Source organism: Pollicipes pollicipes, unplaced genomic scaffold, assembly GCF_011947565.3.
Source record: "Pollicipes pollicipes isolate AB1234 unplaced genomic scaffold, Ppol_2.1 Scaffold_7261;HRSCAF=8764_pilon_pilon_pilon, whole genome shotgun sequence".
Taxonomy (NCBI): domain Eukaryota; kingdom Metazoa; phylum Arthropoda; class Thecostraca; order Pollicipedomorpha; family Pollicipedidae; genus Pollicipes; species Pollicipes pollicipes.
Genome location: NW_023597054.1, coordinates 9,730,930 through 9,757,084, shown reverse-complemented (window position 1 = coordinate 9,757,084; position 26,155 = coordinate 9,730,930). Strand labels below are relative to the sequence as shown.

Below are 26,155 nucleotides of genomic sequence, written 5' to 3'. Positions count from 1 at the left end.
TTCGCAAACAAGAGTGTCCAGCCATGGGTTCAACATGTACGGTGTGTGGAAAGCTGAACCACTGGAGTACTGTCTGTCGGGAGGCTCAAGATGTACAGCCTAGGGACAGCAAACCAAGGTCACTGAGCCAACAAGGAGCAATCCAAAGGCATCAAAGGTACAACCAGCCAAGCCGCAGACAACAAAACAACCAAAACAGGTCAGTACATGTCATCAGCAAAAATGATCCGTTCAGTCAGCTGACCATCAACAGTCTCAAAGTAGCAGGAACAAACCCAGTGAGTGAGGACACTCGAGATGAGGCCTTCACATACCTCCAAACAAGGCTGGACAAACAAAAACTGCTGGTGAACCTCAGCTTGAAAGTGGACACTGGTGTCCAAGGCAACACCCTGCCTGCCAGAATGTACCAGCAGATGTTCCCCCACTCCCTGACTGCTCAAGGTATGCTGCGGGCTGCTGATGTTATGAAATCAGATGTGATCCTCACAGCCTATAACGGCACCACCATCAAACAGCATGGATGCATGGAACTGCCCTGCAGGTTTGGCAACAACAGCTGGACCCGAACCAAGTTCTTCGTGGTGGAGTCTGAAGGACCAGCCATCGTCGGACTGCCAAGCTCCCGCCAGCTAAATCTTGTGACGCTGCACTGTGCGATCACAGCCACAGGCAGCAAGGTGAACACGGTTGAGGACCTCGTGAAAATCTACCCGGACGAGTTCGACAAGATCGGCAAGTTCCCAGGGAAGTATCACATCGAGCTGAAGGAAGAAGCCCAACCTGTGATACATGCACAGAGGAAGTTCTCCATCCACCTGAGAGAGCAACTCAAGGCGCAGCTGGACGAGATGGAAACCACAGGTGTCATCAAGCAGGTCCAAGAGCCCACAGACTGGGTCAACAGCATGGTCTGCACCAAGAAGAGCGATGGAACTCTCAGAGTGTGCCTCAACCCGAAGGACCTCAACAAGGCCATCAAAAGGTGTCACCACAAGACACCAACGCTGGAGGAGCTGACGCACAGCTGACAGGCGCCAACGTCTTCAGCAAACTGGACGCCAAGAACGGCTATTGGTCGGTGACGTTGGATGAGCAGACCTCGTTCCCCACCACCTTCAATACCCCGTTCGGAAGGTACAGGTACCTCCGGATGCCGTTCGGCCTGGCCATGTCCCAGGACGTGTTCCAGCGCAAGATGAACCAGATCCTGGAGGAATGTCCTGGAACAATGGGAATCGCAGACGACGTGGCTATCTTCGGCTAGAACGAAGCCGACCACGATGCAAACCTCCACCACCTGTTCACCGTCGCCAAGAAACATGGACTGACGCTCAACAGCAGGAAGTACGCCATCAAGCAGCAGTCCATCAAGTTTAACGGCATCACGTATGGCCGAGACGGAGCGCACCCCGACCCTGACAAGGTCACGGACATCAAAGCGATGGCAACGCCCTCCAACCAGAAGGAACTTCAAGAGTTCCTGGGCGTCATCACATACATGTCGCCGTTCATGCCAAAGCTGTCAGATGCAACAGAACCACTCCCGAGGACTTCTGAAGAAAGAAGCCGAGTTCTGCTGGGCGTCAGGCCACGAAGTAGCCTTCCAAAAGGTGAAAAGCCGAATCTGCAAAGAGACGACCCTGGCATACTTCGATGCAAGGAAGTCGACACGAGTGGAAGTCGACGCCTCGCAGAAAGGCCTGGGAGCCGCCCTCGTGCAAGACGGGAAGCCCATTGTGTTCGCCTCAAAGTCGCTGTCAGAAGCCGAGCAGCGCTACGCGAACATCGAAAGAGAGGTCCTGGCGGTCGTGTTTGGGTGCGAACGCTTCCACACGTACCTCTTCGGTCGCGACTTCATCGTCGAGAGCGACCACAAGCCACTGGAGATGATCCAACTGAAGAACCTCCGAGCAGCACCTCCAAGACTTCAGAGGGTGCTGATGCATCTGCAAAACTACGACGTGCAGATCACCTACAAATCTGGCAAGCAGATGCTGCTCGCATATGGACTGTCGCGCCTCCCGCGGGCAGAAAACAGCCACATTGAGCTCGACCTGCAGATCCATCTCGTGCACTTCAGTGCCGAAAAGCTCCAAAAGCTGAGGGAAGAAACGTCGCGCTACAAAACGCTGACGGAGCTCCGTGACGTCATCGTCGCAGGCTGGCCTGTGTCTCGAAAAGGCCTGCCTCCGTCCCTCCGACCGTACTGGTCGTGCCAAGATGAACTGGCGGTGGAAAATGGACTCGTCCTGAAGGGGGAGAGGGTCGTCATCCCCCAAGAGATGGGGGAAGAAATCCTGCAAAAAATACATGAAGGCCACCAAGGACAGGTCAAGTGCAAGTTGCGAGCAAGAGATGTGTCTACTGGTCAGACATTAACAGAGACATCGAGAGGGAGACGGCAAAGTGCTAAACCTGCCAAAAGCACATGAGGAGTCAGCAAAATGAGCCGATGACACAAATGGAGCTGCCAACGCGCCCTTGGCAGATCATCGGCACAAACCTCTTCCATTTGAACTCCCAAACGTACCTGGCCGTCGCAGACTACTTCTCGAAGTTCCCGATCGTAAGGAGGATGCCGGAACACCGCACCAGTAAAGCAGTTATCAATGCTCTGAAGGAAATTTTCGCGGAATATGGCATCCCAGACATCATCAGGAGTGACAACGGACCACAGTACGACTGTGAGTCGTTCGCCTGTTTCACGAGGGAGTGGAGAATCGAGCACATCACGAGCTCACCCCACTTCCCAGAGAGCAATGGCTTCATAGAGCGGACCATCCGAATGCTGAAGCAGGCCATGAAGAAGGCCCTAGAGAGCGACAGTGCCGTGCCCATGGCGCTCCTCACCCTGCGGACGACGCCCATCGACAGTCACCTGCCAAGCCCAGCCGAAATCCTCCAAGATCGGAAAGTCCGAGGAAATCTGCCCATGAAGACCCGACCGAGAAAAGAACAGGCCGACGTCCTGCCACGTGGAACGACGCCTGGTGGAACGCCAGACCACCCAAAAGGCGTACCACGACCGCCATGCGACTGAGCTGTCAACACTCAGTCCTGGACAACCCATCCGCGTATAGCACCCTCAGAGCGGCCGATGGGAACCAGTGACCGTCGTGGACCAGCGGCCTGAACCAAGGTCGTACACCATCAGAGCGGCCAACGGCGCGGTCTATCGGAGGAACCGGCGACACCTGCGCAGCATCAGCCCGTCTCCAACTCGCTTGGACAACACCACCCCAGCCAGGACGGTGCCACCGCAAAGCAGCCCACCTCCACGAGCTGCCTGCGCTCAGACGGGCCCCAGAGCAGTAGCGGTACCAGACTACGAACCGCCAAACATCCCAACTTCCCGTTGCGGTCGAGTTCTGAAGAAACCCGACCGCCTGGACCTTTAGTGTGTAGTGTACATATGTTGAACAGGGGGATGCGATGTACTACCATGTACGGTAGCCGTCCTATATTTTAGTGACGGCTTGCCCTTTGTATCGTTGGCGTGCGGTGGCGCACAACGCTTGTATATTGCTGCATGATGCGGGGTCTGAAATAGAGATGAAGAGCTTCAGCATAGTACATGGCGTCTAAGACCAATTACTGATAAATAGTACTCGGACACGATACCACAGTAATGACTATTGTTATCTTGTATCCTTGAGATGGTGCTGATATTTGTGATGTTGATAGTCACAATGAGGTGATGGGCTTTGTTGTTGTGTTTTTTTGTTTTGCTTGTTTGGCCTTGTTTGGATTTGGGGCAGGAAGAGTTGTGATGTGATTGTGTTAATAAGCATGGCCCTAAGCATTTTGCAGTGGAATTGCAGAGGAGTTCTTTCGAAGTGGCCAGAGGTTAAACCAGTGCTCAAGAAAGATATTGGCAGTATCTGCCTTCGAGAAACCCATTTTCTTCCTGACATGTATGATACTGACAGGTATGATTATCGGATGCCTAATTATACGGTATACCATGGGTATTGAAACATAAATGAAATGCAAGGAGGGGTTTGTATACATGTTACTAACAATTATCCATGTTTCCAAATGAGTGTGAATACGCTACTACAAGCTGTGGGTTGTTCAGTGAAGGTTAATGGAATGCGATTATGTGTGTGTTCACTCTATTTCCCCCCCCCCCCCCCCCCCCCCAGTCAAACAGTAACATTACCCGATTTAGATCATTCAATTTCGTGGTTACAGCAGCCGTTTATGCACAGATGCCAACAGTCGACGCTGCATGTGGGGCGCAGACCGATGCGATAAAAGAGGTAAACTGTGGGAACATGTGATACAACATGCGCTGCATATTTTGAACGATGGATGTCTGACAAGAATGGATGATAATACTGGCCTTTGGTCACACATAGATACAACCCTCTCATCCAGTAGTACAAGTCAGTATATGACATGGTGTACTGACACTGATCTGCACTCTAGTGATGACTCTCCAGTGTATATTACATTCGAAATGGATGAAACGACGGGACTTAACCCGCACACATTTCATGGGTGGAATGCGAACAAAGCAAAATGGACAGAATTTACAGACAAATATGATATGCGATTTGATAAAACGGCCCGTATCGACAACCTTGTGACTATGCCTGAGACCATAGTCAGAGTGGCAACGGAAACCATTCCTCAGAAAAACGGGAAAACAAAATAGAGCTGCCCTTGGTGGAATGAAGAGTGCAAAGACTACTGGAAATCATAAAAGGACACTTAACCGATTTAGACGGAGTCAACAGACTGTCCACTTAATGGAATACAAACAAGCTAAAGCTAAGGCCAGGCAGGTTATTAGTAACGCCAAAAAGAACTCGTGGGAAGAACTTTTGCATGCATTCAACTATAAAATTTTTGTACAACAGCTGTGGGGTATTATACGCGGATTTACGAAAAAAGAGAGGTCACAAGGGTCGCTACCTGTTTTGAACATTAATGGTGCTACTATTGATGACCCTGAGGAGGTAGCAAATGTGTTGGGAAGACATTACTCCAATACTTGTGCTTCCCAGAACTACCGACCAATATCTAGGAATCGTTTAAATGAACTGATACAAGAAATGCAAAACTTTTCTTCTGATGGCAATGAGGTATGCAACGCTGTTTTCACCATGGATAAGCTCCAACAGCCCATTGCATTGTGTGGAAACACCTCGATAGGCCCAGACAAAATCCATTATGCTGCAAGCATATGAGTGACGATCAGTTAAAGGAAGTTTTGAAAAAGTTTAATTATGTATGGTGTACGGAAAGCTTGCCGATCCAGTGGAAACACTCCACTATTATTCCAATTATGAAACCTGGCAAACCGGGCCATAAACCTGAATCATATAGACCGATTCAGTTGACGTTGTGTCTCAGCGAATTAATGGAAAGGATGGTGGCCAAAAGACTCATGGTACATAGGGAATAACAATATGATATCAGAGTATCAATGTGCTTTTAGGACGGGAAGATGCACCTCTGATCACCTAATTCGGCTACAATCTAAGGTCAGAAGAGGTTTTTTCTGTCATAAATATACATTAGCGGTTCTCCTTGATTTTAAGAGCGCATATAATCTGACATCGTAGGTGGCACTCCCGACGAAAATGTACCAACTTGGTTTCCGAGGACACTTAATGCATTACCTAAGGTCTTATTCAGATGGTGGAACCTTCCAGGTGAAATGCGGTGTGCTCTCCAACATATGTGAACAAGAAAATGGACTTGTGCAGGGTGGGGTGATGTTCCCTATTCTGTTCAACCTCATGATAAACAACATTTTCAATGATGCCCCCAGAAATATGTCCAACGCGCTGTGTGCTGACGACTGTACAATGTGGGTGGTGCAAGGAAGAAGGATTTTGCCATTAAGCGAGAGAATGCAGACAACGCTGGATCGTGTTTGCCTGGGCATACAAATGGGAGTTTATTTTTTCGCCTCCGAAGTGCAGCGCCATTATTTTTAGACGGTTCATGGAGGAGCGAGAATTAAGGAATATACCGGAACTCAAGATTTATGAGCAGCCAGTGACTTACTCTGAACCATTAAAATTTCTCGGGGTCATGTTGGACTCCAGACTCAACTTGAACACGCATATTGAGTACACCAAGGCAAGGGCTTTAACACGAATATCAATTATGAAATGTCTGGCAGGTCGAAGATATGGCGCTGATAGAGCCACCCTCCTAAGAATCTACAAAGCACTGATCAGGCCCATTTTGGAGTACGCATGCCCTATCCTAGATGGGGCAAACAACACAGCGATCGATTCATTAGAATGTGTTCAACACGCGTGCTTACGTATAGCGACGGGGGCGTTGAGAACTTCACCTATCCTTCCATTATAAGTCGAAACAGATATTCTTCCCCTTCGATCGCGACATGAATTGACAGAAAGATACTGCATGAAGGCACAAGGCGTGGACAATCATCCTTGTCAGGGGCTTACCACTGAAACGGCTTCTTTACACCAAGCGGAAAGAAGTACATAAAAAGAATCTCTGGTTTTCCACTGTACGAAAGAATGGCAAGCATATGTAACGAGATAGAATTCGACTTCCCTCATGACTTAGAGACAAAGAAAGGTTTCATACCACCTTGAAAGTTACGCAAGGGCGAAATAAAAAAAAACTGACGAATGAAAATAAGAGTGCTCTGAATGTACATCAAATGCAAAATGACTTTTGTGAACTAAGAACGGATACCCCTGATTTTACTCATATTTTTACGGACGGTTCAAAAACTACTGGGGGAATGGGCTGTGCCTACGTCCACGGAGAAAGCTATGTTCGATTTAAACTGCCAGGAAAGTGTTCAGTGTTTGTTGCTGAAGCCGCGGCTTTATCTCAGACAGTGAAATATGGGGAAAGCAAGGGTATCCCGAAAAGTGTAACATGCACTAATTATTTGTCGGTGGTCACTGCACTAAGCAATTATGCTTCTAACCATCCCGTGATAATTAATATTTTTGAAACCTCAGACCGTTTACCAGAAAAAAGATTCGAGATTAAAATCATGTGGATTCCAGGTCACTGTGGTACAGTGGGAAATGAAAAAGCAGATGCGCAGGCAAAGGCGGCAGTGCTGTTAAACGAAATAATTGAAACCCAAATAGGCTACAGAGAGTACATTCCGATTTAGCACTCCGCTACAAGAAATTCTTTCAACAAAACCTGGCAAGGGCACGGACCTCATACAACACTGAAAACGGTAAAGGAGAATATAGGACAATGGGACTGCTCAACGAGGATCAACCGGCGCGAAGAAATCGTCCTATGCCGACTACGACTAGGACATACAAGATATACCCATTCGTTCCTTACGGATCGAGAACCAAGACCTGCCTGTGAAAACTGTATGCCCTCGAACGGTACAACATATGTTAGTGGAATGCCCATTGCTTGCGCGTCAGCGACGTCGTATTGTGGAAATCTGTCACACATGGAACGCCACCTTGTATGAAATCGCTAATTGGCAATGATTATCCAGTTCTTATTGACGAAGTGTTTAAATTCTTACGCCTTTGCAAGCTGTTGAAAAAAACTATAGTGCCAGTGCATACTTCTGCGTGAGCATGCATGACAAACCTGAGGCTTGTAAAAGTGTGGTTTATCATTTGTATGCATGCGTTTTCCTTTTCGTTTTCCTTTTGATCCACCAAGTAATATGGCTACTGTGTATGCCGTTTGCCATGCTTTGAAATTCAATGCGAGGTCACAAATGTGAGGCGTCGTAATTGGTCATGTATGGTGGGCGGTGGTATAAAAGCAGTGATTGATTCACGTCTCTCCGCGTATGTGTGTGTGGGTGTGGGTGTGTGTGTGTGCGCGTATATATGTGTGTTTATATGTGATCATATGCGTGTGTTAGGTTGCTTCTATTTTCATTATTTTGCTCTAACTTTATATTGCCTTGTAGTTAGCATTAACAGGAAAGGCCCCCTAGCGAGGCGAAAAACGACGAAAGGCCTGCGACCAACTCGTCGGGCTGAGCGAACTGTAAGCATAGACGCGAACTGATTGATAAGGTAGCAATATATAGGTATTTAAATGCGACGCATGGAGAGCAGATTCTGTGTCGGGTGCTGACAAACGGATGTGCGTGTCGCCGCGATATCTGTCGTGTCGTGTGTCGCTGAGGCTGCGAGATCTTGTGCTATTGTTTGAGTGTGGAACGAACGAGATGATCGTGGATCGAGGCCCGTCGGTAGAAATGAGTAGTTGTATGTAGTAGTAGTTGTCTTGTACGTAGATACAATGACTCCTAATTCTGTAGCTCGAGATATTATTAACTACTGAGAACTAATGCATCCTTTGCATCAGGATCCATCCTGCGGCTAAATCTTCCATGTTCCTCTACCATGCCTGGTCTCCATAGTATACCAAAAGAAGGCTGCAAGGGGCTGAAGGGCTAATGGGTCAATCACCATTCATGAGCAGTCAATAGGCAATATAATATATGGGAGCTGCAGATTCAGCACCTCAGTGTATGCAGGCAGGGAATGATTGGTTACCAGACCCACAGTGTTGTGGGACCTTTGATATGTACCTTGTCTTACCCAATGGTATCTTACCCTATGGTAATTTGGAATTTAAAATGTCACAAAACTTGTTGACTGCAGTCTCAGTCTCTTTAAGTTCCCATCCAGCTAACTGAACAAGCCAATTAGGCATGTTTGGTGTGGGATGTTGGACATGATGCCAGCATAGTGTAAATTGAGCCTAGATTTAAACTACTTGACTGAGGTTTATGGCACCTTTGCAGGTGGAAAAACATTCCAATCTTAGCTAAGTGCTAGTTGTGCAATGAGTTGTTATGGAAGAGAGTCCTAGCTACAGCTTTTCTCACCCTCCATTGGCACCTTGTCACTTCTCAGAGTTAGATTTTGCCACAAACTTTACCATGGACAGTGCTATAAGTGCTAGTTGTGCAATGAGTTGTTATGGATGAGAGTCCTAGCTACAGCCTTTCTCACCCTCCATTGGCACCTTCCTGTCATTTCTCAGAGTTAGATTTTGCTGGGAACTTCATCATGGACAGTGCTATGCCTCTATGAAGCATTTTATATGCTACAGCCATGTCTTCATTGAGACAACAGGATGACTCGTGGTCACGCAGTGCAGCAGGGCAGCTGGGGAGTTGGCACGTCTCAGGATAAAGGCAGTGTTTCCCTTGGTGAGCAATACCCTGGAGTCATCACTGTACTTCCTGCAGCTGCTCCTGGAGCAGCTTGCTGAACCTTCCTCAGATGATGTTGCTATACACAGAGAATGTTGTAGTATCATCTGGTACAGCAGTGAAAGCATGCAAGAAATTTTGCATTGCAAGCATTTGGGAAGCATTGATGTTAATGAATGACAGTCTCATGACCCCTAGCATTTGGATGACCTTTAAAATCACCTGGCCACCGAAGCTGGTGGAGGGTGAGACCCAATATTCCTAGTACCATCTTTTTTGGTGGGCTCAAGGGTGATTTGGTTTCTGGGCTGTTCAAGAAGCAAGCTCAGGCTGCAGGTGTAGTGCATCACTTTGTACTTTGGTGGACTGAAAGTGAGCATCCACTCCACCATCATCTGACCAGGGCATTCAGGTTGACCTGAAGGGGAGATGCAGTCAGGGGCCTGGGTCTGGGTGTCATCTGCAAATACCTTGACCATGCTTTGCACTTGATAAGGTTGGTTATTCATGAAATTGATGAAAGTGTTGGTCCCAATGCTTATCCTTCTAGCTGCTGTTGATGACATTGATCCATGCAGACTTTGCACCCTGGACCGCACTCTGCCTCTGATGAGCTAGGAATACCCGATCCAGCGCAGCATGTTGCAGCATGCTGTGTGCATGGAGCTTGAAGAGCAGTCGGTTGTGGGGCACTGTACCAAAGGCTGTACTGTAGTTGAGGTGTGGTGCGTCCACCTGCTCCCCATGCTCAACAGTGGCACCCCAATTTTTCATTAATGTCTTATAGCTGGTGTTACAGGAACTCTTTGGGAGGAACTCATATTGGGCTGCATGAAGGAGTCCAGTCTCCATGAAGTGTATAATTAGAGCACTTCAGATGAAAGATTCAAATGCCCTGGAGGGAACAGCAGTAATGCTCAATGAGTAGTAGTTCACTGGGGACTGTCAGTAACCTTGCTTGAAGATCAGGACCACACCAAGCTTCCACTCCTGGGGAACCTTCCAGCTGCCAATTATCTTCAGAACAGCATACTCAGAGGTACTCCCGGACGCCCACAGGCTCACAAAGAAATCTGGGTGAACATCGTCTGGACCAGGGGCACTAGATGGTTTCAGAGATGCCAATTTTTTGCAACTGCCTGGGTAGAAATGTTCATGTCTTCTGGAAATTTGGGAAGTCTTGTTTGTTCTGTTTTGTTTTCTGCAAGCTCTGCAAATCTTGGATTGTTGCTCTTCACTGCATTTTCTTGTGTATCTGAAGGTCTGATGGGACTAACATTTCCTAGTCAAAATTTGTGAGCAGTTTGTGACAGTTTGAGAAAAAAGATGTTTAACAAATGTATGACAACTCAGCATGCTGGCTAACTGTGGTACCCAAGAGCCTGGATTCATTTCTTGGCATTTACTCAGGTACACACATGGGCTGTCACAGAGTTGAGCAGGTTCCTGTTAAGCATTTCCCTTTTGACACTTAAGTTCATAAATGAGACTGATTTCACCATAATTCCCCTCCATTTCAGATGCACAGCTAATGCTGGTCATGTCACACAGTGTGTTACCTGGTGCCAAAATAGCGGTCAGCTCAGTCCTCAACAGGGATGTGAAACAGTTTGGCAAGCAACACCTGACAGATGATGATGATGAAACCTGCTGGAATTCACATCAGGTCTGTCCTTTTTTTCATTTCACTTAATTTTTTCACATTTCATTACATTTCAATTCACATGCTCATGGGAGGCATGTGTATGCATTGTGCAGTGGTTTTAAGAGGGTGACATTGGTGCTGAGCACATGGGGAAATGTCTATGAGTTAAATATATTTGTGTAGGTTGACTGCTTGTTGGGTCAGTGTAGTTGTATTTCCATGTAGGCCAATTGCTTGTTGGGTCAATGTCTTGAATATGGTGTACCAAATTAACCTATAATATTCCTATCATCCTTTACTTACTAACCATCCTAGGCAGTTGGCTGCTTTGGAGGATGGTCTTGAGCAGTGTGTGTGTGCCTGACAGTTGGTGCCAGCGCCTGGTCATGGCTCCTGTACACCCTGCTGCCACTGGACTCCTTGGCAGGGCACCCCGCAGTACATCGGCGCCCGGCTGTCGGCACCGCACCGGCCGCGCCAGTTGCGCCTGCAGTTCCAGGGCGGGTTCGTCGGCGCCGACTGCTGGCTGGAGGCCGGCCCGGCGCCCGACCAGCTCCACCGACTGCACGCCTTCTATCCGGACAACATCAACCGGCTGCAGACGTTCGACGTCGACTGCCCCCATCCGGTCACCCACGTCAAGGTGGTGTTCAACGGCAGCACCGACTTCTTCGGCCGCGTGGTCGTCTACCGGTTCGACCTGCTGGCGGACGCGGAGGACTCGGTGGACGGCCAACCGGTCGGCTAGTCTCGCGATCTGACGCTGTGGTGTGTTGGCCCGAAGTTTGTGGGCATTGACCTGGTGGTGGCGCACTGCACATCTGTGGCGTCGGCCGGGTTGCTGCATGTTCTGCATTATGGTGCTATTTTTATATAAGTACACTGCATAATGTATGTTTAATTTTCGTTATGTTAGCATGCGTGCTCATGGAAAGACCAAACGGGCGGCGCCGACAAGTAAGAGATATCCTATTCTCAACCGAATCAGCTGTGTCCTTTGGCTCATTGCGCTCCGAATCGATGGAACACGCGCTGGTGAGATCACCGGGCCGGACGAAGAAGTTTTGCTGGACAATATCTTCAAATTACTTCATCTCCATTTCGCAATTCGCTCGGTGTCCAAAGTGATCTTACCAGTATTCTTCCCGTCGTTGGGTGCCTTGAGGCGCTTCATCGGAATGTTTATGGCTAGCCTTGCCAGCCATCGGCGTTGGCTCCTAAGAGCTGATCGCTATCTTGGTGTACAGGAAATGTCTCTCCAAAATATCATTTCAATCCAATATCCAAGATATCCAATATCAGTGTCAATCTTATAAATACTTGAAGTCTTCTCCCATACGGGTTACCAAGGTTACTTTACGGTGAACGCATAGACGGTCAACTGGGCGGCACGCTGGCACTGAGGCGGGTAGGGAACTGAGTGTCGGTTGCGGTCACTGGATGTCCAACCCATGCACCGCGCTCCACCACACCGGCAGGTCTTCAGGCCAGCCTCGGTTTCAACAGCAGAAACACGGTGACAAGCGAGTCTTTATTCGAAGCTCGATTAAATGGACGAGCGGTCGGGTCCATCACGCTGTGGGGGAGGAAGCAGCCTGCGATGCCACGGCCTGCGAGGTCAGTCGCGTGCGGGCCTCAGGCGCCGTGAGCACGCTGGGTTCCATCGCTGGTCCCCGCCACGCACCGGCTAACGGCTGCCACCCTCGCTGCGGGGTACCGGGAGCGGCGTGCATGGTCCGAGGTCGGGGCGGCCCGTCCAGCGCCAGGACCGCAGTAGCCGGACGACGCTGAAGCCATCACCCACCCATCACAGAAAACAGCGGGGGAATCGGAGCGAAGGCGGCGACGTACGTCTATGACATAGCGTTTAAAAGAACGGCCACGGCGGAAGAAACGGAGCAGCCGCACGACGCGGAGCGTACAGCCAGCTGTTGGCACGTGAGCGCGGGAGTTCCACAGCTAGCCGGGCGGCTAGATCACAGCTGAGACGGGCGCACGACACAGCGGCTGCCGTGAAACGCGGGGGACGGGAGGGACGATGCTCCACGAGCAGGTGATGAGCGTACAAAGGCAATGTTGAACATATCTGCCAGGCTTCTACCTAGGTATGGATGTGAACGTGCGCACCGTGCAGTGACTGTCGGTTCGCGACGAAGCCTATGGCACTGGTGTACGCTGCGGTATACGCCTACTGGCGCGCTGTAATGTATGGCGCGCGGGTGCAGCTGGTGGGCAGCAGCCGTCCCCGTCCTGCGACAGCGTGTGGGTCTGGAGAGAGCCCATCAGCTGCGGGCACCGAACAATGACACGTGCGTGAGGGTGCCATTACTGCGCGTAGTGAACAATGGTACGTGTGAAGGTGCCCTCACTGCGGGCAACGAACTATGGCACGTGTGTGAAGATGTCATCACTGCGGGCAACGAACTATGGCACGTGCATGAAGGTGAACTAACTAAAACAGCGTCACCCCACGCCGACTGGCATATGTCATGAACAGTCATGACACGGGCTGTGACATCACGACCGCACATTGCACGAGTCGAGATTCTGCCCAATGGTACGGGTCGAACGAGCTAGTTTCAGCACGTACCTAACCTGAGCTTTTGACGAAAATACCGGGAACGTTACGGTGTGTACATTTTGATTGTCCTAGCTTCGACAACAACCTCGCTTGGCCATCACGATCGATTGCAAGGGTACAACCGCGGAAAATGGAGACATGTTATAAGAGCCCTCCTCGCACGGTAAACACGACGTAACATAACGGAATACCTCTTTAAAGCCTAAGGAGTACTCAAGAGGTCAAGGAGCACCTGGCCCCGAGCAAACAAAACCCATGCCACGAACGGAATGCCACGAACACAGCAACGTACTGACGCTTTGGCTTCATTGAGATTAACCGCACCGTCACCGGAGCCTTCACCCTGGGCCACCCAACACATACAGCCGACACCAATACGCAGCCCAGCCCACACCTCCACCGAACTGGTACACGAACGAAGAGGACGCTGCCGGCTCCCTGGGATGGACCGCAGCAGGGAAGCGGGGTCGTCAGCCGGGCCTGGCGCCGGGAAGCGCAGTGCGGTGGCGCCCAGGGCAGCCGCTGGTGTTCTGAGCAAGGAAAGCGAGGGTGAGCTGCCAGCTGGCGGCCCGCGCGGCGCGCGCGGGCTACCGGGGTGTCCAGCAGACGACGCGCTCGGTCTGCTCTGTGAGCTCGCGGCGGCTGGGCGCTAGCACCCGCGGCCTGCGAGGCTCTCGGCACCGGGCCGTGTAGTATCAGCAGCAGCAGCAGCAGCAGCAACGGTGGCGGCGGCGGCGGCGTGCTGTGAGGGAGAGCGGCGGCACCGGCGCTCAGTACAGGTGCACGGCCTTCTTGAGTTTCTTGCGGCGCCAGTCGGGCAGCTTGTAGAACTCGGCCGGGCTCATCCTGAACACGGCGAAGAACTCCTCGTCGGTCAGATGACGCTGCGGCAAAGAAGGCAGTGGCGATACGCAGTCGGTCAGATGACGCTGCGGCATGGAAGGTAGTGACGATACACAGTCGGTCAGATGACGCTGCGGCATGGAAGGTAGTGACGATACATAGTCGGTCAGATGACGCTGCGGCATGGAAGGCAGTGACGATACACAGTCGGTCAGATGACGCTGCGGCATGGAAGGCAGTGACCATACACAGTCGGTCAGATGACGTTCCGGCATGGAAGGCAGTGACCATACACAGTCGGTCAGATGACGCTGCGGCATGGAAGGCAGTGACCATACACAGTCGGTCAGATGACGTTGCGACATGGAAGGCAGTGACCATACACAGTCGGTCAGATGACGCTGCGGCATGGAAGGCAGTGACGGTACACACTGACGATACACACAAAGACGGCCCACAGCTATATCACACGGATAATCAAGACATCGCAGCCTCAAAAACACACCTTATGTTTAGCCTGTCTTCAGCTAAAGACCGGGTCACAGCAAAGCAGGATCTGGCCTTACTCGACCCAGACTCAGTTCTGGCATCAACACCTGCACCAGAGGTCCGCCCTCACCACAGGGCGCGTTGCGCCCGGACTCTAGCCGCATTCAGGGTGCTTTCACTTTCAGTGCTCGCCCGTTCCTCCGTCCGAGTTCCGCTCCCTCCCCGGTCCGGCGGTGGCCCGCTCCCGCGGCGGCGCGGGTTCCGCGGCCGGGCCGCACGTCCCCTCGGCACTGGCGCCGGCCGCCACTGACCTCCAGCTGCGTCTTGTCGACGTCGTCAGGCAGCCGGCGGTTGCGGTCGAGCCGCAGCCGCTGCGCCGGGTACTTGCTGTCCGGGTTTGGCGTGTAGAGCGGCACCTGGCGCGAGCGCCGATAGAACGGACTCTGCGGGTCCGTCTGTGGCGGCATTGGCACGCTCGAGAACGAGACAGCCGACGGGTCCCGGCCGCCGCCGCCCAGCGCCAGCCGGTCACCGTCCAACAGCGAGCCCAGAGAGTCTGCGGCGGACACCACGCGGCCGCATTCAGTGGGCGCTGGTTCCAAGCGGACACCTTGGACATCGGTCCAGATAAGCTGTTGGCACACCAGCCCCGGAGCGCCACAACTAGCCGCACTGATTCGCCCACTAAAGGAGCGGTCAGCGACCCTGAAAGGGCTCTCGACCTTCCTTACCACTGGGTTCACTCTCGCTGATTGCCTACCACCTACCTTCCGACTGTGTGCCGTCCAACGGACGGTGACGGATCGAACTAAAGGTGTAGTCCCGTCCGTCCGACTGTAACACAGGCCCACGACATCAGAACAAACTGGCAACTGGCAACGATGGTGTACGAGGCTGGCGCATGACACGGCGCCGGTTTCAGCCGACGTATACCTAACATTCAACGACATGTCACGGCGTCCCATGATAAGATTACGAATAAAAAAACAATTACTCATCTGCATATTCTTAGGAAGACAGCAGACGCGGGAAAACCGGCGGAAAAGCCTGGTTAGATGCAGCCGGCAATGTAGCAGCCCTTAAAAAACCCTCACTTGCGCAGACGTCGCTGACAGGGCCCAAGTACAACCAACGTTACTTAGCTGAGCGCTAAGTGGTGCTGATCCACGGCGATTAACGCCACAACCCGGCAGCCTGCCGGGCACAGAACGCGCAGCTCCCCAGCCAGTCTGAGTCGACAGCCCCAGCCAGCCCCAACAGTCGGCAGCAGAGCACGCGAGCATCAGCTCAGCACGCGGCCCGACTGAAGCATGCCTCTCCTCTGGATGACCGCAGCGGTAAGCCTCTGGCGGTGTGCCGCGGGCGGCCGACTTGGCCCCATTGCTGACGCCACGTAACGTCACGGGCATGAGGTCATTCTCGCTAGTGAACAGGACGGACCCCCGGCCAGTATCCAGCAGCGGAGGACCGCAGCATGGTAGTCGCCAACAAGATACCGACTGACGTCCATATTAACCGCCACATTACAGTCTGACCGCGCTCAACCGTTCAAGAAGCAGCCATCCTCCGATTGGAGCACAAATTGAGCTGAACACATGTCACACCACAGCCGATGCACCAAGCGAGCAGCAAAACATCTGCAACACAGATGCAGCGACACACAGCACACGTCTCTCCTCCAGCCGGATTCAAAAGGGTCCGGAGCTTCACGGCCGCATGCCACGCAGGCTTACGCAACAAAAACTAGGCCATGTCGCATCATGCCATACCTCAATAAAAAAGCATCACATCACTTAAAGGGAACGTCACCGAGCTACGGAAAGCGTTCACAACGCGTGCTGCTCGTAAATCGCGACAGCCAAATCTAACGACAGCAGATGCAGCCCCACCGACGAACAGGCTGCGCCCGCCCGCCCAGACCAGACTGTTACCAGCCAGCTCCCACCCGACCGGTCACCTTCCGATTTCGCGCACGGCCCCGTGATCCGCCCAGACCAGACTGTTACCAGACAGCTCCCACCCGACCAGTCGCCTTCCGATTCCGCGCAGCGGCCCCGATGACCCGCCCAACCGGCGCACGCCGCCTCTGGCCAACGGTCCGTCCAGATACACAGCGCACTTTCGACGACCAACGGACATTTCAGCAATCCACCGCCGCGGTCGTACCGCAAACCCAACACAACTCGCGCCACAAAACTCAGCATTAGTTGCACATCCAGGCAACACGTGCCACCCGTTTGCACCCGCTTTTCAGAATATGCGCGCGGTAGTCCGCGATTCAACATATAGGCCGCGTTCCGGGGACTGCTCGCTGGGCGTCCACAACCAACCACACTACAAAGCATACAACCAAAGTTTTGTCCTGACAACTGGTCATATCACGACCGATTTAACGTCCCCCCCCCCCCGCGTACCCATTGATGGTGAACACTGGCTCTTTGGTGTTTCTCCGAGACCTCACAACGGAATCAGCCAGCTGGTCCACTCAGAAGCGCACTCCGAGCATGTACAAGCGGCGTCCCACCACCACTGACCAGCCGGTTCCAGCAGCTCACCCATCACCGCTCGTAAGCGCCCAACACCCGGCGGCACCGACGATGGCGCTTCCCTGTCACTTGGGATTGGCAAAACGGTACGAATTCTGCCTGCATTCCCGACCCGGTCTATTTCATTTCATCTGAGACTCTCACACAATGTGGTCCCGCACTGTCTCACCCTGAACAGGCGGCGAGGGTCGCGACCCTCATACCACCTCCGACGGCTCCGCTCCATCCGGAGACCACTAACAGCCCAACCTCTGATCCACCCGCGGAACAGGACCTACAGGCTTCAGACCTGCCGCCACACACTACACCCGCTACCAGGCCTGCTCTCCGCCCGAAGCCCACTACCAGTCTTCAGCTGCGACACACTGAGTCATGCGGTGCGGCGGCGCGCCACCAGCGCCGTCCGCCACTCACAGAGAGGTGGGGCGTGCTGCGCGCGCCGGTCACGTACGCGCCGGCGAAGCCGCTCGGCGCCAGGCCGTAGCCGGGCTTGGGGCACGGCCGCAGCGCGCTCGCCACTAGAACGAGGTGGGGCGTCACGGCTGGGCGGGGCGGCGCGGCGCGGGGCGAGGCTCACCGTCAGGGAATGGGCCGCGCTGCCGCCACCACCATAGGCGCCGTACCGGCCGGCCGCCGGCAAGGTGCTGGAGCGGGGCTCCGGCGCGCCGGCGCCGCGGTCTGCTCGGGCGGTCAGGCGCAGTCAAAGGCGGCACACAGGCGGGCGGACAGACAGCCCGGCGGGGTCAGAGGCGGTGCACAGGCGGACGGCCTAGCAGGGTCAGAGCCGGCACGCAGGCGGACGGCCCGGCCGGTCAGAGGCGGCACACAGGCGGACGGCCCAGTGGGGTCAGAGGCGGCACACAGGCGGACGGCCCAGCAGGGTCAGAGCCGGCACACAGGTGGACGGCCCGGCGGGTCAGAGGCGACACACAGACGGACGGCTCAGCGGGGTCAGAGGCGGCACGCAGACGGACGGCCCAGCGGGGTCAGAGGCGGCACACAGGCGGACGGCCCAGCGGGGTCAGAGGCGGCACACAGACGGACGGCCCAGCGGGGTCAGAGGCGGCACACGGGCGGACGGCCCAGCGGGGTCAGAACCGGCGCACAGGCGGACGGCCCGGCAAACTCACAGGCGGCACACAGGCGGACCGCCCAGCAGGGTCAGAGGCGGCACGCATGCGGACGGCCAGGCAGAAACACAGGCGGCTGCTGAGGCTATAGGGCGTTGTCTGCATCTCACCCTTATAGAAAGGGCAGGATCGAATCGAATCGAATCGGATCGAGAATCGAATCCCGTACCTTTGTTTTCCCTGACGCGTAGCTTTATCGCAACACTGCAGGTACCCCATACACTACACTACCCCACAGTCGTTTACTGAGGATCATTCTGATTGAATGGAGGAGGAGGGGGATGTCTACCAACATTGCAATGCGATTGTCACTGCTACAGTGTGGAACGCAGGCTCAATCTCCGTCCCGAAACAGCTCAGCACCCCACGAGACCAGACGGCAGACATTATAAGCTAGCTGACTACCACTCATGACATCACACGACGCACATCAGCACGGCCCGCGAGTCTCACACGGTTTAGTTCAGCCCACTCGTCACCAAGCAAGCCATGATCCCCACCGACCGTACCCGCCAAGCCCTCCTGTCTGAGTGTCAGTTAGGTCTCCGTAGCTAAGCCCAAGCAGTAATCGGGCCCCGGTCAGAGGATTGTGCCCAGGCCGCCGCCAGTGCCAACCCCTGGGGAAAGCCCCAGCTCCCGGGATAGTGTCGACTCCCGGGGACAGCGTCACCTACGGGGACAGCGCCAGCTCCCGGGGACAGCGCCAGCTTCCGGGGACAGGGCCGGCTCCCGGGGACAGCGCCAGCTCCCGGGGATAACGCCAGCTCCCGGGGACAGGGCCGGCTCCCGGGACAGCGCCAGCTCCCGGGGACAGCGCCAGCTCCCGGGGACAGCGCCAGCTTCCGAGGGCAGGGCCGGCTCCCGGGGACAGCGCCAGCTCCCGGGGACAGCGCCAGCTCACGGGGACAGCACCGGTTCCCGGGGACAGCGCCAGCTCACGGGGACAGCACCAGCTCACGGGGACAGCGCCAGCTCCCGGGGACAGCGCCAGCTCACGGGGACAGCGCCAGCTCCCGGGGACAGCGCCAGCTTCCGGGGACAGGGCCGGCTCCCGGGACAGCGCCAGCTCCCAGGGGACAGCGCCAGCTCCCGGGGACAGCGCCAGCTCCCGGGGACAGCACCAGCTCCCGGGGACAGCGCCAGGCCCCATCGCCGGGCTGGAGCCAAGTTGGCTGAGCGTCGGCACCCTCGTCCCGGGCGGCCACCGCGACAGCCATACGTACTGTTGTAGGCGGCCGGCAGCGTGGCGTGCCCGCGGGCCGACCAGCCGACGGGCGGGTAGCCGTGGTACCGGTAGTAAAACAGCTCCTCGTCCAGGCTCCGGTTGTGCAGGAAACGGGATGGAGCTGCCGGCGCGCGTCGCCGCGGTCAGGGCGGAGCCGCCGACCGCGCATCAATACCGAACACCGACCAGTACACAGCCTCGCGCTTCACCGGAGCCGGATAGCGCCCAGAGGAACAAGATCAGCTTTTCAGATAATGCGAAATAGTTCCAACATAGCGAAGATGGTTTAAGAGCTTACCGTTAGGCAATCATTGCAAACAGAGACGCCAAAGCAGAAACTGGAATTGGAGGAAGACCAAACAGATATTCGAGTCTAACTGCACATACCAAAATCGAATTTCGTTTTCGATACCCCACATTTCCATCCCGTCATCCCAGCTCCACCCTCGGCCCCCTGCCTAGGGCGGCGCCACTGACAGGCGTTGACTGGGTTCTGGTAGCGCATGCCATAGCGCGGCTCGCGGTCGGCCGAAGGCGTCCGTGAGGTGCTGCGCGGGTCCGGGTGGGCGCGCTGCTGACGCCGCTGGTGCTGGCGCGCTTGCAGGTCGTGCAGGAACACCTGGCCCATGCCAGAGGCGATCTTGGCCAGCTCCGCCTCCTCCTTCTGCCGACGCCGAGTGGCGGCGAGTCAGCAACGGCAGGTGGCGTCCGGGCTATGACGGGCGCGGTCGGCGCATGCGAGAGGTGCGGCGCTCTGTCCCGGTTCCGGCAGGACCACGCCGATCACGGCAAACGGGCATGGCACACGTGAAAGGGACCAGACTACGCAGCCAAGCAAAGTCCGGCTGATGCGACCCGAGCACACCCGACCATTTCGGTATAACCTATGACAATCGAACCGCATGAAAGTCAGCCAAGTCAACACAGCTCGTGCTGCTCCCAACGTGCATATAAGAACTCCCGCCATGGACGAATCTCGAAATGGGGCACACCAAATCCACACTTGGTTTGAAATCCTTGGACCTCTTCAGGCTACGCAGCCACCCTCAGTTTGACACCCGTCGGCCCCGGTTTGCGTCGGCCAACCTTCAGCTTCGGGTCCTCGGCGGCGGCCCGCTCGGCGTCGACCTCGTCCTCGTCGTTGACGACGTCGTCTGATCGGCCTGGAGAGCCGGCGCCGCCGCTCCGGGTCGGCGTAAGCATACGGTGGGGCCGGAAAGTCGTCCCGCTCAATGGCCGCCGGCAGCGACGGGTTCGGCACCTGGCGGGGCGCGGTTGGGGTGGGGGTCAGGGACGGAGCCCACGCCTGGCGGTGGCGGCGGCGGTGCGTTGGTGACGGATCGGCAACACACAGCTCGTGTGCGAGATACTGGAGACACAGCAAGACTCCTAAAGGATCCGATAATCCGCCAGTCACAGAACCTGACGGTACGGAGCGGCAATACTACGTCACACAGAACAGATGCGCACCGCAGCGTGCATTACCAATAACCGAGAGTCGCAACAGCATCAACGGCAACGACGGAGCCGGTCAATTAAATATTACGTTACGAAGTGAAACAAAACCCGTGACAACCCTATCGTAAAAGGCTCGGCAGGAAGACTGATCTTAATAGTTTACGTGCACGCACAACTTGAACCATGCCAATGCATTTGCAAATACCTTAAAGCGTCCTCAAGACACGCCAATGATAGAGCCCGAACATACCACCGTGCGCAGAGCTGTTAAACTTTTCAACTTTCCGCGGCGGATAGCAGCCTTTATGCGACGGGCTCTATCACCACTGCAGTATCCCAGTGTGATACTCATCACAGCACAAGAAAAAAATACGACATCTCAGCACGTGAGCGCCGGCAGCAACGACTGGCGTACGGCCGCCGCTGTAACGCGACCGACAATGGCCAGCGCGCCGCCGGAAACGACCAGACACCAGGCGACGCCCGCATGCGCCGGCACGAGCGTGAGAAGGCGGCGGCGAGCGCGGCCCGGCCCACACTCACCTTGGCGTCGGGGAAGTGGGCCAGCTCGATGGGTTCGTCGTTGCTGACGGCCGAGCCCGGACTCTGCGAGCGAGAGCGCGAGAACGTCTCGTACATGGAGCGCTGCGCCAGCTGGTCCACCAGTGTGAGCATGCCGGGCCGCGGGGCCAGCCGCGCCCGGCCGCCGTGCGCACCGGCCGCTCGCGTTTTGTCTGTCGGACGCGGGGGAACAGCGTCACGGCGGCGAGGTCAAGGTGCCACACAAGGACGCGCCGGTGCCAGTGGTCACGGACAGGATAGTGCAACCATTAGATAGACCATACAGACATGTCTGTCTGGACGTTTGAGTGGTCCGGTCTGCCGACCGCCAGACCATACAGACATGTCTGTGTGGACGTGTGAGTAGTCCGGTCTTCCGTCGCTCTCAGTCGGACCCGCTCGGACGGGTCCGGGACGGCTGGCAGCTAGTTTTTGTCGTAGGTGGTGCAGCGCGACCAAGCGCTGGCCAAGGTCGGGACACGGCCTTGGGAGCCGGGAAGTCGGGGGGCCGGGGGCCGGTGGGGGTGCCGAGGGCTGTGTCCCGGCGCCAATGCCGGTTGGATCCATCATACAGGTCGGTTCACGCGATAGCCGACGTCAGCTCGGCACCAGAGCACACGGGGTCTGTCACCCAACACCGGAAACCGCTTCAAAGGAAAGTCACGCGGGAGAATGAGCACGTGTTAGAAAGACACATTGCGGGGTAGCTGTCGACCTGCAATGATCATCAAGCGGCGCAAAATACGCTGCAGCCAGAGATCAGGCCGGGGCCGTACCCTCGGGCAGATGAAAGTGTTTCTGGCCGGCCTTCTTGTCGTACGGATGCACGGGCTTCTTCATGTAGTGCAGGTCGTCCTGGATGTAGCTGTACATGGGCGTCGCCACGTCCAGGTAGTAGTCGGGCTCAGTAGTAGCCGAGGGTGGGCGTGTTGCAGCTCAGCTCGGCGTCCGATACCTGCGACAGGGGAGGCAACAATCGATCGCTCCCCGCCGATCACATGCCAGCACTGGCTGACGGCCGAGCACACAGACATGGGTGGATAGACAGATGCTAGTACATGCTTGGATGACTGATGACAACATGAGACAGTGTGATGCAATATGGTTCATTCAGCAAAATGAACCATTTTGAAGCAATATGCTGGCACAGCATCACAAGGTGTTGAGGAACAATGTATTCCTCTGCAAACAAAAGGAAATGTTATTATTCCAAATATGTAAACAAATGGGAAAAATACTAAAAATACAGCATTCACAATATGGCACTTCAAACACATTACCAATCAGCCAGTACAAGTTGAAAGCTTACAGGAATGTTGGTTTCACTGTCCTGCTCCATCTTTATTATTTATTGCAGGTTTCTTCTTCAGATCTTGTGTTTAAAGATGGACCCTATGCCTGCAATGTCTTGTGGATTTAATATAATGCTTTCTGGACCTCACTTAGACACTGAAATACAAATGTGACATGTTTCTGATTAAAGCACAACAAGGACATCATATTAGGTAATTATAATAATTAAATCAGATGGGAAACTGAGAATGCTTTGAGGCTGAGCCTGCAAACCTTCATTAACCAATGCTGTTTGCAAGTGCATTCACAAGCAGTTTTGCCTAAAAATGGCTGGAGTGATATTTTGCAAGAACTGAATATTAGGGTCAAAGACAGCCAAGCTGATAGTGCTCTCCTTTTTCAGTCATGGTGACAGAAGTATTGCAAAGCATGCATTCTTTGCTCATTGGATACTGGCCTCAGTGAACCAGGTCATATGTCAGAGTGGTCTCTGTGACCCAGATTCTCTCAGTTTATGCCCCACCATGCAGTATTCAAAGCCAGGTCTCAAAATGCAACACAAATTTTGGGGAAAAATTGGCCATCACCTGGTTGTCTTCTGGCATGCCTATTGAGAAACAAATTGCAATTTAAACATCCTAACATGAAAAATGCATACTCCTTAGTGCTGAAATTGGTACAAAACATGGAGAGCAGCTGCAAGGAAAGCCCACTAAAATCATGGCTGGCTGGGCTGGGTGACTGAATGCTACAAAATGTTTGGCTAGCTGCCATTACAAGCTGAGTTAGCTTTACTTGAGCACTGGTAACCTGCTTCACTTCAAAAGCCAGGCTTAGCTAGGGCAACACATTTTTGAAGGGGTAAAATTTTTGCCATAAATATCACAGCTTCAGGGATTTTTTTCTAAAATGGAAGGAAGTCTTAAAAAGTTGTCAGGACAAAGATAACATAACAAATTTCTATGCAAGCTGCACAGCCTGTATGGCTCTACTAGAATGTGATATTTCCATTTTTAAAGATGATATGCTTATAGCCACCAAAACTGTAAATTGCCGCAAACATATCAATTTCCAAACTGAAATTCTGGGCCAGGCCTAGCAAGATCCATGGCCAACTAATGTTCTAGCAACATAAGCAAATGCTACATCAGCATGTACTTCCCTACCAGGCTCTCATGAAGGATGAACTTTCTTAAATGTTGATCAAACATGTAACAGTGTGTTCCCAAGTGCCTGAACCCATTAGGTTAGACCTGGCATGAGCTCTATGATGACAAACACACCTGTTGCCACCTCACCCATGCCCAGCTGTGCAAGGTATTATACCCAAACTTGCTTCTATGCATTGCATTGTCACGAGTTACAAACATTGCTTAAATTCCAAATGCAATGGACCATTTTACAGTATGAGCACCACACCCCTATATTGCTGCAATTATGATGCATAGCGATAGAAGATGCAGAGACTGGCATTTCATGCAGCAGAGAACCACTGACTGACATATGCTAGAAGTGCATGTAAGTTATGTGCATTTGACCAAAAGTTCTATCTCACAAACATGTTGGCAGGATGCATACCATGCTTTCTAAGCAAACATTCAATCTAAAATTAAATACAAAATTAAAGGCTGAGATGAACAAGGTGCAAGGTACATGTCACAAGTATCAAGACATTTATGCACCAAGAATAAACTGTGTAGGTACTAGATGGCATTTCCTGCAATAGTGACAGCAAACATTGCTCTAATGTTTGAGATATTGACTTTGAGAGCTTGATGAACACAAACCTGAATACAAAATACAACAAAGGAAAATGCATGCTAAGAAACTGCCTGGGCTTTACATTTCTCTTCACACAGTTGGGAACAAATACCACATTATCTGCAACTGTGCGGCAGATCTCCAATTATTGATGATTGTGACAACATGACACATGGAACCTATTGTAGTAGGGCAGAGAAACCATTTCATTCTGGAAGGAGGAGGTCTAGAGCATGACATTTTTGCCTGACAATCACTCAACTTTGAACTTTGTTCCCATTTGTATGTCTACAGAATCATCCTTGGCATCACATGTTCTGTTGATCCATTCAATGATTAACATGAAAATTGATTCATGGTACAAGAAAAGGACTCAAGGCTTGTTTACAAGGCTTGGTTATCACCCATCAAGCTGAATTCCCTCAGCAACGGTGATGGCAATCAGGCAGAACCAAATCAAAGCACGTTGAGCTCGGTTCGGTATCGAATCACTCGCAAGAAACGCTTCCACTAATGGACAAAGCCAGCTTCTGAATACAGATAACTGCCATGCCCTCCACTTGATCCGAAATACCCTACACGTACGTACGCTCTTGCACCATTAAATGCAAAACAACTCTTACGACTTCTCCCTGCAGCCGCCCGTGGACCTTCGGCGATGGGCGGTTTTGTCGTGTCCGCCGCGTACGCCGCAGCTGATTAATGCAGGCAAGGTTCGGTGTAAACATACGGGGTGCGCATTAAAAACACGGCGAATTGTACTTGAAACGTTTTGTGCCCTTGCACTATTCATCGATCTCATGGCGCCATGCCAGGGTACTTTCTGGAACTGTTGAACGGTAACCAGTTGCACTTCTGATGTTTCCTTGCACGTGAAAATATGAAGTGTGGAGGGATGGCCGCCAAGGTTGTCTTAGGTTAGCTGCAACACGCACGCTCAACCCAGTTGATCTGTGGTCAAGGAGCGTGGGTCTAGGGCGGCAGAAGCGTAACGAGGGCACAGGACTCAACATCATCATCCTGAGAAACATCGCATTAGTTTCGCGCTTCGTCAGTGTAAAAGAAAGACGACGCAACAAGGCCTCCCCACGCCCATGTCACCTCGGGGCTTCCGTCGTCAGTGACATTGATTGTCCCATCCAAACAGAGATCGATTAACCCCTTGTGATAAACTTGTCATCCGAATATTACTTTTGAAACCTGTGATTTATCATGATCACCATCAATTCATCAGATTGACGCACTCGTTCTTTACGCACGACCAAAAAACTTGACTCCAAAGCAGGGGCAACGCAAATCGGATGTCATGCACGAACCACCAACACCTCTGTAAAAACCTGAGGCATCGCATGTGGTCCTGGAGCATACCATTTCTGTTTGATGTTGTGCAGGGCCATACAAATTTCTTAGCAAAACTTTACGCACTGGCCTAATAAGGTCCCAATGTGAGTTCCGCC

General features: G+C 53.3%; 3 protein-coding genes across 23 annotated transcripts; 2 read left to right on the top strand and 1 right to left on the bottom strand.

Annotated features, from left to right (window-relative positions):
* Window positions 1-527: 527 nt before the first annotated feature.
* LOC119112927 (uncharacterized protein K02A2.6-like) lies at window positions 528-1,267 on the top strand. Its single transcript, XM_037237229.1, has 2 exons — window positions 528-985; window positions 1,051-1,267. The coding sequence occupies exons 1-2, from the start codon at window positions 528-530 to the stop codon at window positions 1,265-1,267; spliced, it is 675 nt and encodes a 224-aa protein (XP_037093124.1).
* Window positions 1,268-3,904: 2,637 nt separating this feature from the next.
* Window positions 3,905-12,093, top strand: LOC119112345 (nuclear receptor 2C2-associated protein). 19 transcript variants are annotated; one of them, XM_037236485.1, is made up of 5 exons: window positions 6,837-7,358; window positions 7,907-7,986; window positions 9,064-9,163; window positions 10,687-10,832; window positions 11,239-12,093. In XM_037236485.1, exons 3-5 carry the CDS (start codon window positions 9,088-9,090, stop codon window positions 11,557-11,559), a joined length of 543 nt encoding a protein of 180 aa, XP_037092380.1. In that variant the 5' UTR covers window positions 6,837-7,358; window positions 7,907-7,986; window positions 9,064-9,087; the 3' UTR covers window positions 11,560-12,093. The 19 variants fall into 19 exon arrangements, with proteins under 19 accessions (XP_037092384.1, XP_037092398.1, XP_037092380.1 ...); XM_037236484.1 differs by having other exon boundaries at window positions 6,837-7,369; XM_037236486.1 differs by lacking the exons at window positions 6,837-7,358; window positions 7,907-7,986 and adding an exon at window positions 7,571-7,590.
* A 235-nt stretch (window positions 12,094-12,328) lies between these two features.
* Window positions 12,329-25,359, bottom strand: LOC119112044 (uncharacterized). Of its 3 annotated transcripts, none has more exons than XM_037236016.1 (9): window positions 25,322-25,359; window positions 22,954-23,093; window positions 22,421-22,599; window positions 21,627-21,817; window positions 20,712-20,886; window positions 20,103-20,289; window positions 19,624-19,746; window positions 15,492-15,558; window positions 12,329-14,276 (listed from the first exon to the last, which is right to left on the bottom strand). In XM_037236016.1, the coding sequence occupies exons 3-9, from the start codon at window positions 22,515-22,517 to the stop codon at window positions 14,163-14,165; spliced, it is 954 nt and encodes a 317-aa protein (XP_037091911.1). In that variant the 5' UTR covers window positions 22,518-22,599; window positions 22,954-23,093; window positions 25,322-25,359; the 3' UTR covers window positions 12,329-14,162. The 3 variants fall into 3 exon arrangements, with proteins under 3 accessions (XP_037091911.1, XP_037091912.1, XP_037091913.1); XM_037236017.1 differs by having other exon boundaries at window positions 25,284-25,348; XM_037236018.1 differs by having other exon boundaries at window positions 25,288-25,330.
* Window positions 25,360-26,155: the final 796 nt, after the last annotated feature.